Below are 16,775 nucleotides of genomic sequence, written 5' to 3' on the forward strand. Positions count from 1 at the left end.
TTAATGATCTCAACTTTACTCTTCCTCTGTGTACAGCACACGTTAAAAAATGGATGAACTGAGTGTGTCTGAAAGGAGATCCAGAGATATTTCCCTTTTCCATGCTGCCCTGGGTGGATGGGCCCTGTTGGTAATCTGGAGAGGGACCACCAGGGATGAGGGTGGAACACTGCCTCCAAACTCTTTCTGGGATGAGACTTCCTTTCTGGGAGGCCTGCTGCTGCCTGGCACACTTCCAGAATGGACTACAGCCCATTAACTGGATGAGACCAGCAAACACATCCAGAGCAAATAGAGAAAAAACACAATCAAGATTTGACCAAGGCGGGTGGGAACAGCTCGTGCTTAGCACGCACGAGGTCCTGGGTTCAATCTCCAGTACCTCCACTTAAAAAAGAAAAAGAAAAAAAGAAAAACTATTTGGCCTCATCTAATGTTCATGATCCTTAAAAATAACTGCCCCCCACACAGGATCTCTATGGCCCCAAGTCAGGAACTGAGTCACGTCTGTTAGCAGCAAGCACACTAAAACACAAAACTCACCTGGTTTCCACGTCGGCTCCTTTTAAAACAATCATCCTTGGTCAGAACAGACAGGATATCTTCCATCTTTATCTCAGAAACGCTGTAAAAGGAAAGGTATATCAAGGTCGACTTTTCATTCTTTCAAAAACGTCCGGAATCTTGACGCACAGAACCGGCCTCTCGGGCTGGTTCCACGTAAAGCTGGAGCCACACAGGGTCCCGCGAAAGCGGGTATTTTCTAGACGTTCAAGAATCTGGAAGGAGGGGACCTCTGTGATATTAGAGGGACGGGTGGGGTAACACTCCCTACTGTCTCCTTCCTCCCTGATAAACTGAAGCAGGCTACGTTTAGAATTCCCTTTATAGGAATCATCGCACTATTTCTCAATAAATCCTGAATACTAAATACATGGGTCTGCTTATTGACATGACACACTCCCTTGACTTGGGCAGAAAATGACAAACTAGAAAACATTTTGGACTGCCCCTTTAGTTTCATACTTAGTAAAAGAAAGGAGATGGCAAAGGACCCTTAACTGTGGGGGCGAACACCTGAGTGACAGTAAACAGGTGACCGACTACGTCGATGCACCGGAGCTCCCTCCTAATCTACCCGGAAGAGACTTCACTTCCTGTCTCCGACGAATCCAGGGCTCTGGGCACACGGCTGACACCAGAACTCAGGCTTCACCTGGCAACAGAAACCATCGGGAACCAGAACAGAACAACCCACCCTGCCTAGCAGTGGCGTCTGGACAGCCTCCCCGTCCCCTCCTGCTCAGCAAGCCCGCAGCCCTCCACGTGGGAGGGCTCGCAGCAGACTCAAGTTTTAAAGACCCACGAAGGAACAGACGCTGCGGAAACACACATCCCAGGGAGACAGGAACAAGGGAATGAGGTGCTCCGGGGGAGAAAAGCAGGTCATAAAAAGATAAATGATTTTCTTGCATGTCTCTTTTTCTTAACGTAACGGTAAATTAAAACTTGAGTGGCAACCTCCTCCGTGGGAGAAGACAACTCTCCCCGGGTCCCCCGAAGGTTACTCTGACAAAGCTCTGAATGAACACGCCACACCTCCGGCAGCGATTCACCTGAAACGCGTCACCGCGGCCCTCAAGGCCCGCGGCCCCCACCCCTTCGCCCAGCTCTTTCTCCGCTGCCAGCTCCCAGCCCTGTGGGTACGTGAAGTCTTTTCACAGCAGGAAGAGTCACCCGGAGAAGGCGGTGTTCACCCCGAGAGGTAGGGGCTGGGGGGGAGACACGCATGCTTTTACAGGAAAATCTATTTTTCATGTGGGAGAGAAACGTTATGGCTATCGAATTTGCCTCTTATTTAGGCCTGGAAATCTGAAGGGAAGGTAAAAATCGTAGCCCCGTCCTGTCTTTTCCTTTGTCTTGCTGACTTGACTCTATCGTCCTTTTTTCCCTTAAGGAAAAAAAAAGGTGGGGTGGGGAATACAAAAGTAAAAGAAACGTAAGAACTTGGGGTCAAATCCTGAAGTCAGGAGAAAGAAAGGAAGGATGATGCCGTTCACAGCCCGGGATACACAGAATTACACGCCGGAGAAAGGCGCGGATTCCTCAAGCGCCCTGGACGGCCGGCACCCCAGCCAGGGCGTGGCTCGTGCGCTGCGGGTGTCCCCATGACAATGTTGGGGACCGCTGACCTTAGTGAACAGGAGCTGAGAATGAACTGAGTGACAGTTTAAAAGGGTCTTCCTCCTCGTCTAAGAAATCATTGCATCTGAGGAACAAAGCACATCTACTCTGCTGATTCGTGGTTCTATCAGCACATCTGAACCACCCCACCTTACTAGAAGAGACAGATAAATAAATTCAAGGAACTGTCTTATGCCTGATCTAAGAAACACACATTTTGATGAATCATTTACATTTTAATAAACCAATGATGACGTTCATTGGAAATGCATTTAAAGGAGAAGTGAGGAAAACTTAAGAAGTTGGCAAATACAAAGCAGTCAAAAGGACGCAGAAACAAAGTTCTGAGCATTTAGAAGGAGGCGGCCATGGCCCAGGGCACCTGTCTCCTGCCCCTTCTGCTAAATTAAATTGTCAGGGTGAGTTCCAGGCCGCTGGGCATAGGAGGGCAGGCGGCAATTTGCTGTGACGGCCCTGCTGCCGAGAGCCTCGCCTGCCTTCCCGAATCTTCCCAGTAATTTATCAGCCATCCCGGCGTCCCACCACCTGGCTCTCAGGTTCTTAGGCACCAAACATACACACGTTTCCCTCCCTCCACCTCCTGCCACCCTTTTAGGATATTTAGACGTGCACATTTTGGATTCCCAAAATCATCAAGTCTGCCTCTTTCCATGGCACACTGTGTAATTAGTTATTAGATTTAATTATTTTGCATGAAGTCAAAGAAACCGTCTGCGTATAGATCCCCAACATGCTGCCCTGACTTCCGCTAACAGAAACCAGGAAGTGCAAGCTGAGGCAACGACGCAGTGATCGGCTTCTGATCGTCACTCGGGTTCCCACCTCGCCCACGAGGCAGCCTGTCAGGCCCAGGCACTTCAATGGGCGAACACTCAGCAGAGGAACTGGCGAGGCGGGACCCCTACAGAACCCTTCGCCCCTGAAGTGAGCGTTCCCACGCCGCCCTGCGCACGCAAGGCCCAGATCTCTCCCCCGCGGGGCTCCCCTGTCTTCACCTTCCTGAGCTTCCCGTCCGAGCCCAGGTCCCTGCCTGCACTGCGTTCTCGCCTGAAGGGGAACACGCTGTCAGCTTTCTCACGGATGCCGCTGGCTCTTCCTCAGACGAGCCATCACAAAGGATGACCGTCCTTTTCACACCTGTGAAGCACACCCAGCTCACGAATGGTTCGTGTTGGTGCTAGTGATTGATTCGCCTTGTTCAGTCTGCGGCTTACGTCTGAACCTGCCATCACAGAGAAAGACTGTGAGAACACCAAGTGGCAGCGGCACGCCTGCTGCCGACTCTGGGTTGCACAGTCACCGTGTGACTTCACGACTGTGAGTGCCTGTTTCTCCAAGATCACACGCAGGGAACGAGCACAGACCAACCAGAGGGCTGCTGACGGGAGGGGCGGGGAGGACGTGAACTTGCGGGTCTAGAGCAGAAGGAGGAGGCGCCGTGGGGTGAGAGGGCGTCTGCTGAGGCGCAGCGAGCACTTTCTACACGGGACAACAGCGCACCGCTCTGACAACGCCTTCCACGGTACGCAAGTTCCCAGGACGGAGGGAGAAGGGCTCCCAGGCTGTGAGAATGGGCTACACCAAGGGGTTTCATCTCAACCCCCTGGATTTCTGGAGCAAAGCGGCCTGATCCGGTGCCGGCCTAACTCAGAAAGGGCCACAGAGAGCAGTGTGAAGCAGCCTCCGGCCCCAGGGAACCCAGAAGCCAGCTGGGGATGAAGAGTGATGGACGGATGGATCGACAAGAGGTTTCCCTCACAAGGAAGGTAGCAGACGCGCGTCTTCCCAAAACAGGTAAAAACCACCCTTTCAACCGACAAACTGTATCAAGATGAGACAGTTAAGTGAGAGGAACACCTAAACCACCCTCCTGTTGACATTCTCACCAGAGCCATCGGGACTGGGCCCGCGCCTCCCCCAAGGCAGCAGGGTGTGAAGCACTTTCTGAGGAAGCCGCAGCCCGTAAACGGCCACGCCAGCAACCCGGAAAGAGTGCGGAGAGTGCTGGCAAGTCTGACTAGGGCGAGAGGGAGGGCCTGCGGGGTGGGACGCTGGGCGCTGCGGCCACGCCCAGCTCTCCCAGCGGGTGGCCAGCGCTTCGTCCGAGGCTCCCCTAGACCAGGTCCGCATGCCTTCGGCCTGGGCCCTTCGGTTCCGATGGAGGAGACCACGCTTCTCCCAGCTCTGTGCTTCAGGGGGAAGAGCCCTGTGGTTACATGGGATGCTTTCCATAAAACACAGGCTGCGCACCAAGAAACGAGAGCCTCCCACCGAGCCAGGCTGGGCGCCGGCGTCACTGCGTGGCTTCTGAGATGCCCCCGAGTGGCTGTGGCCGCCTCGGTGCCCGGTGTGGGTCCACGCCCACCAGCCTGCCACACACGTGGCTTGCCCTGGCCTTCAAAGGCACTCTGTGCATCACTGCACTCTGTCTGAGCAGAAGAAAATCGTGAACATACATTGGTGTGAAAAACTGTGTGCCTTCAGAAGCCCAGTTTTAGAAGTTTGTCATTTCAGGCGCTGGAGAGTTTACGGAAAATGTGACAAAACAAATTCCTCTCCGAGGCCCTTTCGCCCTAACTCCCCCTGGCTAGGTGGAGGGCTGCTCTCTTGGCCTTTTCTGGGTGAGATCAGGGAGGCTCCAGGCTGCCGAGTCCACGATCCGGGCACAGTGGGGGCTCACACAAGATGGCAGGGGGAGCCTTGGCCCCAAACTCACGGGGCCTACCTCGACTGCTCTTAACAATTTCTTTCCTCGGTTTCTTTTCCTGGGGAAGGGGGAGCCGAGTGATGAATCAAGAGTACTATTTTTTTTCAAAGACACATCAACTTTAAAGGTCCAAGGTGTTAATTAATGGCAAGAAACAAAACCTGTGAATAAAAAAGCTCTTCAGGAAGCTGGCGGTGAGGGCGGTGCACACACGTCAGAGAAATGAAATCCAGACCTCTGCCTTAAAGGAGAACGACGTGCAACAGGCCGCTCAGCGAGCGCACAACGCAGCGAAGGCTGTCATGTGCTGAAGCTGTGAAGGGTTTTAGTTTTTGCCACTGGCTATTCTGGGACTCATTTGGGGATCACAAGGGTTAATGGCTCTCCGTCAGCTTACAAGGCCCATCCACTGTAGAAAGCGACAGAAAGTTAATTAGGTGAGATCAGCTGAAGCCGCATTCAGGTTTCTGACTCACTTGATTTTGTGAGAAGCCAACGAGTTGACATATTCTGCCTCCGAAGGAGCCAAAATGAGCAGGCTGCTCCCACGGCAGCCAATCCGGGCCGTTCTCCCAATCCGGTGGATGTATTCAGCAGGTGAAGCCGGAGCGTTGTACTAAAAAGGGTAACAAGAATGAAGGCATTCGCAGATCAAGGGACTGCCATTAATTGAAAGTGCAACACCCCTCACCTGCCTCCAGGTAGCCCGAAAATTAAACCCGGGTGCTATGGTTACCCTAACACAATCACGAGGTGAAGTCTCTCAACCCCGAAACTCCTGGCTTCATTGGAAATAACAAGGCTCTGACATGCGAATGTGAACAGTGGCCAAGTTTCAGAGAGACGAGCCATCTTCTCGTCCCAGTATCTCCCTGTTAATTTTACTTCTCCACAGGTCTCTTCATTTTCCCATTTGCATCTTTTCATGGAGGTGACTGCAAGGTGAAAATGCAGGCGGGCGGGGGGGCTGCTGCGGGATGACCGCATGACCTTGGCCTACTTCCTCGGTAGACGAGCAGAGCAGGGGTGAGGCCACAGAGGACACTGGAGGTTCCCTCTGCTCCTGGGCCCTCAGGATCAGGTCCCTATCGCCCCAACGGAGCAGAGCTGCAGGGCAGCTGAGAGGCAGGCCCCATTCGTGCTTCCGCTCCCACGGGCAGTACTCCTGACTCGGGAAAAGAGCAAACTTAAGAACTGAGAACAGGCGTTCTCTGTGGTGATCACGCCGCCATCATTAAAGCTAACTGACCAACTATTCACTCTTCCCTTTTTTTCTTTGTTGCTACATGAATCAATGATTAGAGGGCCAAGATCAGAGGGCCAGGCACATTAAACTGACCATTACCCACGACTCTAAGCCGGCTGTAAATGATCGATTTTGTGTGTCTGGCCTCCCGCACAATAAACTGATCCTTGCCTCCCTATTTTTAATTTGTGCCGCGGCCAGCAGGAAAGAGGACACAATGCCTCTAGTCGCAGAGTGATCATCTGTGTGAGCAGAGCAGATTTCCTAGCTAGTGACAGGCATGCAATCCCACTAAAATGTGAATAAACCATGACTTACGTAAACAGGGCACCTGCCCCCTGGCCCCCACACAGAAGGGCTTAAAAATACCAGTCCCGCAGACTAACGAAAAGAAAAAACAAAACTAAGGCCACTAGACTCCAGCGCTAACACCTGTACCCTCCAGCAAAGCGTCTACGGCGAGAGGTCTGTATAAGATGCTGTCAGGGACTTAATTGCCCCTGCAGGTCAACGTGCATGGTCACAGCTCTCAGGACAGCCGAGCCGTCTCCTTCTGGACGCGACGAGGCCGCCCAGGGGCCCAGGTAATTCCCGTTAGTTTCAGCTGGCTGAAACTTTGTGTGTGACAGGCATCAGTCTGGGAGCAGGGGAGCCTGCCCCTCCCTCCCACGACTGCAGAATGGAGGTTGTACTGCAGCAGTTAGGTGGGCTGGGTTGAGGCAAGATGTCAGAACTGTGCAGGTAAGACTGGTTGCTGCCTGGTTACCAGGGCAACACCCAAGAGGGTCATAATAATTGTCCTGCTTAAAGCCAATACAGCTACTCACAATCATATATACTCCTGCCTCAAGCTCATCCCTTAACCAAGAAAAAAGGAAAAAAAATTACCTGAACAATCCACGTGACTTGAGGGAGATCCAAGCCCCGAGCGGCAACATCCTTCAAAACAGAAAAGAATATGGCTTAGGACTGAGCACCTCAACCTTTCTTGGCTCACGGCTCTGAGGATCTAATGCAAACCACGAGGGCTCAGCCCCCACTAACGTGCACGGACTTGCGAGCACACGTTTGCACACAACTTCAGGAACCCACTGAAGTCCATCTGTGGGGAAAAGTCCAATTTCGGGGCAAGTTCTACAGAACCTCCCAGCCCACTTGCCCAAAAGAACGAAATCCGCACTTTAGCCCGAGAACCGCAGTAAGTCGCCATCAGCTGCGCCATGGAAGCGTTCTGAACAGTCACGGCGTACTTTCCATTTTATCTGAAAACCTACTTTATGGTGAACGCATTCACAGGTCGCTGTCCCCAGCCCACTCTACCAGCCACACCCAACAACGACGTGCTTTGACGGTGGGCTTCTGGAAGATCGCCCCAAGGTGTTCCGTCGTGGAGGTGCGCTGCAGAGTTCTGAGGACTGGCTGATTAGCCTGAGAGAGCAGGAAGGAGCGAGGGGTGCCTCGCCCCTGCTGACAGCTGAGCCAGAACACAAGCCGAAGACTGAGCCACGCAGACCAGAAGTATAAAAGCACTGGAGGTACTTCTTTCTTTTCAGCTGGTCACTATCTACGGAACAGAGACTGCTGTCTGCTTTCTGGCCGGTCTGGCAGAGAGACCAGAAAATGGGGATTTTCAGTCTTCAGCAATAAATGTACAGTTGACATTCGCCTTCAAGTACAAGTCACACCAAGAATCTCCGCAGCCAAAGTGCACTGAGCACTCACTACGCACCAGACGCTGGGCAGAGCATTTCACCTGCATTATCTTTTTTGAAATAACCCCTCAAACAACTATTACTCCCATTTGACAGAGAAGAAACCAAGGTTCAGAGAGACTGAGTAACTTGTCCAGGGACACACAGCTAAGAAATAGAAATAGGTCTCAAATCCAGGTCTGCTTTACTTCTCCAAGACTGTATTATATTACACCGCTCCACCATCAAAAAAGATGCTGTCCCTCACACGCTGTTGGTGGGAATGCAAAATACAGATCCCGACGGTGTCGAATTTGGAAATATCCAGCAAAATCACACAGGCATTTGCCCTTTGACCCAGAGCAATCTCCCTTCTAGGAATCCATTCCAAAGAGACACTGGCAAAAATTTAAAATGACACGTGCACAAGGCTATTCATTTCGGTACCATTTACGGTTGTACGTCTGGTAAAAACCCCAGCGTCTAGCAGGAGACCGGCTGAGTAACACAAGGCAATACTGACTCGGTGTAATCGAGTTCACACAGTTACCAAAGGAACGAAGATGGGCCGATGTACTGACATGGGGGAACATCTAGGGTATATTTTGAGTGTGAAGAGTCTGCTTATGTGTAGGAAATGGGGGAAATTAAAAACACAACTGCTCTTAGTTCAAAAAGAAATAATGGAGGGAAAAACCCAAAGCCTCTAAAAATAGTGACCTACTGGGAAAAGAAGAGAATGGAGGGGAGGGGACAAGGACGGAAGGTGGACTTCCTTTAATGGACCTTTATCATTCGGACCCTGGGACCGTGTCTTAGAACAACTAAAAAGATGACAGCTGTCACGTGACAGGAAGTCCCGAGTGCAGTATCACCCATGACATATTCTTGCCAAAACAAAAACAAAATCCTTGAACTGGAATCTAAACAAGTGTCCAGACCTGCTAGTGCAGAGGAGATACGGGGAGACAGGAGCAGGCTAACCACCACCGTGAGGACACAATTAGCCAAATCCAGACCGTGGGGCCTTCTAAGGGGCAAATGGTCGTTCTTCCACCAAAAAAATCCAGGGGAAAAAAAGAGTGACAAAAAGAAAAGACATGCAGTAGACAGATGGATAAAGGAAATGGACAGACGGATCGACAGATAAACTGAGAACCAACACCTGGAAGGAGGGTCACCGAAGCTGTCAACTCTGGTTACCTCGAAGGAGAGGGACCTGGGGTGATTTCTGCTTTTCTCCCTTACGTTCTCCTGTGCTGTTTGCTTTGTTTTTCTCTTAACAATGAATGCATATTATTTCCCCCCAACTTTTTATTTAGAAAAATATAAATGTACAGAAAAGTTGGAAGGATAGTATAATGAGCACTCGTACATCCGTCATGTGGACGCACCACCCGCGAAACGTGGGCACGCCCGCTTTTGTTCTCTATACGCACAGGGTTTTCTCAACCATTGGAAAGTAAGTGGCAACTATTGTGACATTTTACCGCTATACACTTTAGCACGTATCTCCTACATAAAAGGACTTTGTTCTACATAATCACGGCACCACTGCCACACCTAAGAAATTTACTGTTAAATAATCTTATTTTCTAATAATACGTCCACATTCAAATTCTCCAGTTGTACCTAAGATGATTTTTCTTTCCTAACTCAGGACTGAAGCACAGATCATGCACTCTACTTTTTTTTTTAATATCCCCCAGACATCCCTAACCTAGAGTAGACAGTATCCCGGCCCTTAACACTGACTTTTTTTTTGATAAGCATCATTTTTTGAAGAGTCCAGGTGTCTTGAGGAACAGCCCAGAAACTGGATTTTTCTAATTGTTTCCTCCTGGTAAAATTCAGGTGGAGAATTCTGGCAGAGACATCAGGGTGGGGGGTACCTCCCAGCACGTGACACCAGGGGACACTGAGGGCGGTCTGTCCTGTCCTGGTGACACTATGTGCTGTCACTGGAGCAGGTGGCCCCCACCATCTCTCTCTGTCGTGAAGGTACCTTTCTCCTTTGTGATTAACGAGTAAGCTAGGAATGAAACTTGGAGACTGTTTCCCAGAACCTTTGGCCCAGTGGTTTTAGCAGCCTCTGATGCTGCCTGTCTGTGTCCCAATGGCTACAGAATGGTGGCTTTCCAAGTCTCTCATTCGTTCCATTGTATAACTGGCATTCTTCTGTGAAGAACAGTTCCCCCCACTCACTTTTATGTGTCACTGAGGATTTATATGTATTTAAGGTGTTTTTTTAAAAAAATCCCATGCAAAGTTCTGCAAGAAGCACATTAAAACAATTGGTGCTTATCCTCCAGGGACGGAGGCAGAACCCGAGGCAAATGCTGTCCCCCATCGTCCACCTCAGCCAGAAGGACCACCACAGGCAGGTAGGGCTTTGTCTGCCTTTGCCCTGACTGAATCACACCTGGGATCCGCTGGTCTCCTTTGCACGGTGGCTAGAGGCTTCATTTTTAAGTGTTAAGTGGAAGTTTCATGCACTAAAAGTGTGTCAACCACCCAGAAGTGCTTTCAGACAGCTCCCAAGGGCCCTGAGAGCAGGAAGGCTGACGTTCCAGAGCCGATGCTTTGGGAACACGATGTAGAATGCTCTCTCAGGGAGCGGGAACCGCGTTCTCCGCTAACCACCGTCACTGTCTTCAGAGAAGCTGACGGGTTCTTAAATCTGCTCAGCTCTTGTTAAGAAATGATTTATTTTATTTAAGTGCTCTGCAGTGGGAGATGCATGAAGACAATGGGCTGTCTGAGCTTTACAGACAAGCTTCGTAAAAAATTTAATGCTCATCAGTTTAGTAAATTCAACTAAGAAACACCAAGAAAATGCTAAAACAGTATATGATGTTCATGAAACTCGCTCTGAGTACAAACACGCTGACATGGTAAGCCAGGGAGAATGGCAGCTGCCTCCCATTGGGACTGTTCAAGGTTCTCTTTCCCACTTGGGCGACTGAGCTCAGGACCCCTGGCTGAGACACCTTCCCGTCTCCACGACTCCTCGTGTCGGGGCGGGGAACCTCACCACAGCCAACCAGCCACGGCTCGGACTCAACCCAGCTGCTTCCGTAAGTGCCCCTGCCCAGTCCCGGCCGAGGCGGCTACGCTGAGGATGGGAGGGGAATCGTCTTCCTGGTGCAGGAACAGAGAGAACCAAGCTCCAGCATCACATCAGCACTGTCCAATGGGCAGGTCAGCTCGGCTCTCTGGGCCTCAGCGTGTCCACCTATAAAACAGCTGTAACTTACTTATCTCGCCAAGTTGCTGTGAAGATCAAAGGAGACAGTGTGTGTGAAAAGTGTCTTGAGAATTACAAACCCGAGCGTTCCGATCCCTCATGAACCGGTACAGAAGCAGTGAGGCAGGGATTTAGAAGCCTCTCCCCTACCACAGCCCACTCGCCCCGCAGGCCGAGGACCACGGAGAGGCCAGGGAGCGCTCCGTCATCGCGGACGCTGCAGCCACGGCACCAGATCCACAGGAAACCGCAGCCTGTAGAAGACGCGGCAAAGCCTTCGGTTCTCTGCCCACTCTCAGAACTTAGATTCAACCCAACCACATCCCTTTAACCTAATTAGGACGAAAGAACCGCTAAAGTCAGTTCTGAAAGACACTCCACAGTGAGGCCTTGAGGGCCGTGGGCCTGACAATTGGCCGCCTCCATGAGACCGAGGGGTACAGATGGAAGGCAGCTTGCTCAGGTGCCAGCCTGTCAGTTGGATTAAAATGACTCATTTATTTACCCAAGAACCTCACAAAGTGCTTTTACTAACAGGGAGAGGGGGCCTGCGGCTCTCTGAGCGAGGGACGCAGCAAATGCGCCTCTGCCGCCTTCCCGGCCTGCCAGAAGTCATTACTGCCGTGTGTGGGCGGCCATCAGCGGGGCACAGGCCCCCGCCGGCCGGGTGACAGATTGGGTTGCGTGATCAGAGGAGGGAGGAGAGAGGGCAGAAGCTGTCAGAGGCGCGAGATCTTGGCTGGAGCCGCCAAAAACTGGCAACATGAGTTAGCGTAACCGGGTAAACAGCCAACAATCTCCAAATGATCTTGCCATGAACACGAACGAACTTAAAGTGGAAAAAGATAAACTTCGCCTAAAAACGCATACCCCTGGGAACACCAAGAAAGCCGACACTTTCTTTCGGGTGGCGAGCTGCATTTCTGTGACCCTCACAGCCTCACTCCTTTGTCTCCCAGCCTCCTGGCATGCTGCAAAGTCCCCGGGAGGAGAGGAAATTAAGAACCGCACAGACATAGCAGCGTGCTTCAAGCACAAAAAAAAAAAAAAGAGAGAGAGAGAGAGAGAGAGGCGGAGGGAAGTAGCACAGCGCGTCAGGTGTCTTCTGAAAGATCACGCGCTGGGCAACCACAACACACTCCAACGCGCACTCGGCCGGCGGACGCGGGGGGGCCCACCGTGCCTCTCCTTGCTGGGGAAAGGCTCTTGCGCTCGTCTACCCCGGGACAGCCAGGGAGGGCCATGCATCAGCCTGAAACCAGAGGGACCCTGGAAACACCATATTCCAGTCACGGAGCGCGGTTTCTCTTTACCAACCAGTCAACGTAATGATGGTTTTAAAACCCTTTGGCTTGGGGTGAGTGCTTCACAAGCAGGGGGAAGTATTTTGTAGATAATCCAACCTCCTGCATCTGATGCTTTGGATTTCTTAATTCCATTTGGGAAAATGGGCTTTGAACCTGGCTTCTTCTTAGACCTAATTTTCTAGAGGACACAAAATTACATTTCAAATGTGTAAAGACTTCTCTTCACAAACTGGTCTCTCCTGCCCAACTGCCTTTTTACCTCTGCCCAGATCCATGACACCACGGTCTCACATTTACCGAGAACTCACAGTATACAGTCATGTAGCAGGTCCCAAAAGATTGCATGAAATTAAAAAGGCCTTTGCTTTTAAGATGTTTATAATTAAGATGAAAGGTATATGTATGTATGTGCATGACTGGGAGGGGCATAGTGCTGTGCACCAGAAACTGACACGCTGTAACTGATGGTACTTCAACTAAAAAAAAAGATGAAAGGAAACGCCCCCCCCCCACGCACACACACGCATGCACACACGCACACGCACACTTAGCTTTCCTTATGACAGAAAAGATACAAAGGAGGAAGAAAATGGGGCTGGAGGAGGGACTTTCTAGAAGTAAAGGAAACAGCGTAGTTGTAAGCTTTCTGTGATCACACCACACTCCCAACTTCTCACACAAGGCATTTGGTCTCCTGGTCTTGTTAAAAGGATCTTGGGATGATAAATCAAAATGGCAGAAGCTCCGGAACAAAGGGGGAAAATCCCCGCACAACAATTAACAACATGATCCCCCCTTTCCAGAAAAAGCAGGTCCTCCATCTGCCTGTCCGAACGCGGCCCCACTGCTCATTAACACTAAGGAGGTTCCTGGAGAGCTTGCAGAGCCTGGCAAGCAACAGGCTGCTGAAAAAGACGCAAAGTGACAATACTTCCCCGACCCCAGCGCCAGCTATTACAGCCAGCGGGTCTCAGACGCCTGAAGTGTCAGGCTGAGGCAGACAGTCAGGGCAGAAATAGAAGGGACTCCGAAAGGGAAGGAAGAACTCATCACTGGGGAGCCTGGGCTCGCTTCCAGAAATGGAGGGACATGAGCGCCCACCCAGTCTTTTCCAATAATATCTTCAAGCAGCACAAAGAAGAGTTGAGACCAGCAGAGGCTCGGCCCCCTGGATGTGACCTGGACCAGCAGGTGAACGTGCACCGAGGGGTTTAGAGAAACCGGACTGCGGCCAGTGAGAGCTTGCTTGTCATGGGGTACCCGGGACCAGCAGGGGCAGGGGCACGGGGTCTGCGCTCTGCCAAGTCAGCGGTGCTCTTCGCCAAGCTGACATCACCTCCCTGCAGGTATCAGCCAGGCAGAACAAGGGAAGTCCTCCTGTGCTTTTGACCCCACTGAGAATTACATTTCAGAAGAAGGAACTTTTCTTCTGTAAAGCTGCTAAAAACACCAAAACAACAAAACAAAACATGGCACTTCAAATAGCTGGAGCTTTCTTTGAGACAGAAGGCTCACCCGTGTCTGCAATACGCGGCGGCACTTACACACCAGGAGACTCGACCATTTCCCACCAGGGGTAAATTCAGCATCTTAAGGGTCAACAATGAAACATTTTGTTCCGACCCTAATCCAAACTCCAACACCCAGGTTCCTAGTGCCTTCTGTTTCGATACAGTCACTCTTCAGATAACCCCGTACATGCAAAAACGTGAACTCGCTCCCAACAAGCAAATGTATTCATCTCAGCCTCTCTCAGTCTTCAGAAAAAGACATACATCAGTGGTTCCTAACACCGAGTTTCTTGGGCCCCAGCCATCCCCCCATTTAACCCACAAACACCGAGAGCCTACTGCAGGCCTGCTCTGGGCCGACACTGGGACGGGACTGCATGAGTCCCTCAGCTCACCAGCTCATGGCCTGGTGGGAAGACCCTAGACCCCTGGTGACGAGTGTTATAAAGAAATACAGGATGCACAAGGGGTGCCTCGTGGGGAAGAACCCAGGCTTCTGTTTCCTGAAAGAAAGAAACTGAAGCTGAGACATAAGAAGGGGTGAGTCTAAGTCATGGTGGGGTGTCCCAGGCAGCGGGAACTCATGGTCCAAGACCCCAAAACCAGAAAATCCAAGAATAGCACCTTCAAGGAGCTGCCAGAGGGGCCTGTTTGGCTGAAGGACAGGGAGCAAGAGGGAGAGGGGGACAGAGGAGACAGGAAGGGGTCAGGCTCCAGGAGTGTCACTGGCTGTGGGATTCTGCAGATTTCTTCATTAAGCAGGTTACCCGGACTCACTGTCACTTTCGACCTGGCATTTGAAGTTTTAAAGCAAACACAAGCCTCTGACTAGGGAAGGGCTACCTGGTCGACTCAGAGCTCCTGAGGAGGCAAGCATTCCAGGGGTCTGTCCTCAGATGTGAATGATGAGGGTTGGCAGAACCGCTGTCCGTTTGCAAACGCGCGCATGCACATGAGGATCGGCACAGTCTGATCAGGAGGTGGCTGGGCGGCCGTCCTGCAGATGCTCAGAGACACCCAAGCTGCACTCACTCACAGGCTCTCAACTTGGAAAGAAAGCAGTCTGGAGTGACAGTTCCTTAAAGAGTCATCGCAATAAGTGAGGCCCAGACAGGCATTCAAATGGCTCACGTCTTTGTTCCTACCCAGCGCGTGTTCGTGGGATTCCTAAATTTATAGTGCAATTTCATTACCAAATACACAGGGGTTTCTCAAATAACCAGCTGGGGACTGAGTTACTTCTTCCGACATGGCACAAATAGTGAAGGCACTTTAATCTTAGGAGGGAGCAGCAACTCGGGGGAAGTGAGTCCCCAGAGAAGCAGGAACGTTGAAGGTGTGAGTTTTCAATTTCAAAAGAGCACAAGAGGCATGCATGGGAAAGGTCCAAGCAGCGCTGGAGGAGGGAGCTACCCAAGCCCGCGAAGCCTGAGGCCGAGGGAACTAGCCCTGAGAACTGCAGGCCGAACGACAGTTTCAGACAATAGTGAGTAAAGTTTGTCCAAGCCCAGCTATTTTCCTTTAAGAAAAAGCTGAGCGGAGGCAGGTAGCGTGATTCTGCCACGGAAAGGCTTTCTCAGCTCTAATTACTCCCGATAGCTGTAATTTACAAGTTTCTGGTGGACAGAAATCGCCGAGATTCACACGTTTTCAGACCAACAGCTGCCACTATTAGTGAGCAAATCGCCAAGTCTTCTGCACGGCGGCAGCCGGCTCTCCGTGGCAGTCAGGTGACAAACCAGGCGGGTAAAGAGACCAGCCACACCGAGCAACCCCCGGGGTTTCCGCTCCCCGTGGGGCCAGCCACAAGGCACATCGCTGTTGGGAGACAAAAAATGCCCACCACGGTCACACAAATCTTCAACCCTCCCACTGGAGCGCAGCACCATACATACCGTGCAGAGAAGGACGCCCGTTTTGGAACGTGAGAATTCTTGAAACACTGCCGTTCTTTCCTACAGAAACAAGGAGAAACAGGGCCTTACAACTCCGAGTCCGATTCCAGCGGGGAGGCTTAGGCGCTCATGACTCTCCCAGTTTCCTACCGCTCCTGTAACTATTTTTAGGCACAGAGAGGCTTTGCCAAGAAAGAGGAAGAATTGGGTTCCACAGGACTAGACCCCTCTGGCTGTGGCAAAGGCGGGGCTCTGAGGGCAGCACGTTTCCGTAAGACAACAGGGCGAGGCCGGGGGTGGGGGACAGGACCCTCCAGAAACAGCCAATATCAAGAGCAGGGAGTGGTGAGGGCCAGAGGTCACAGGTCACTGCACTCAGGGCCCCCAACTCAGAATTTATTCCAATACTTCTCCTACGAGAGGCGTGGAGGCTGAAGAACAGCCAACCTTCCCTCCAGGGTAATTTTTTAAAACCTGATTTTTAAAAATACTTCAAAATGATAAAAACCATATATTTAACTGTACCAAAATTATATTTCAAGTCAAAGGAAGAAAATTTAACATCCTACTGCTCAAAACAAACCACCACTGCTGGCAACACTTTCTATCCCGAGCCCCTTTCTATGCAAAACATAAACAAATATGGGGCTTTAAAAAAATCGGCACCATGGTTCTTGTACTAACATGCTCTTATGATGTGTTGACAGAATGTGAACATCTTTTCACGCTGATAAATATCCCAAAACCACATCTTCTCCTGCGATGACACTGTATTCAGTGGGATAGGTGCCCCATCCCCATGTGACCAACACCCCACTACTGGCAACTCAGCCCGTTTGCATGGCTGATAACCACAAACAACGCTGCGGCGAAACGTGTTTGTAGGTGAGTCACTGCGCACACACTTAATATTCCCTTGGGGTCAATAGCTAAAGGCAGACTTGCTGGACCAAAAGGCCCTGGACG

At 51.1% G+C, this 16,775-nt stretch overlaps 1 protein-coding gene across 2 annotated transcripts in view; it reads right to left on the reverse strand.

The window, feature by feature from the left end:
• DDX31 (DEAD-box helicase 31) overlaps positions 1-16,775 on the reverse strand; it is a 67,201-nt gene that overhangs the window by 27,454 nt on the left and 22,972 nt on the right. For both annotated transcript variants that reach the window (XM_032478726.1, XM_032478727.1), the window contains 4 exons: positions 15,810-15,869; positions 7,047-7,097; positions 5,389-5,528; positions 544-625 (listed from right to left, as the gene is read on the reverse strand). In XM_032478726.1, the coding sequence (XP_032334617.1) occupies positions 544-625; positions 5,389-5,528; positions 7,047-7,097; positions 15,810-15,869 (333 nt within the window). The remainder of the gene's footprint in view (positions 1-543; positions 626-5,388; positions 5,529-7,046; positions 7,098-15,809; positions 15,870-16,775) is intronic.

Source organism: Camelus ferus, chromosome 4, assembly GCF_009834535.1.
Source record: "Camelus ferus isolate YT-003-E chromosome 4, BCGSAC_Cfer_1.0, whole genome shotgun sequence".
NCBI lineage: Eukaryota > Metazoa > Chordata > Mammalia > Artiodactyla > Camelidae > Camelus > Camelus ferus.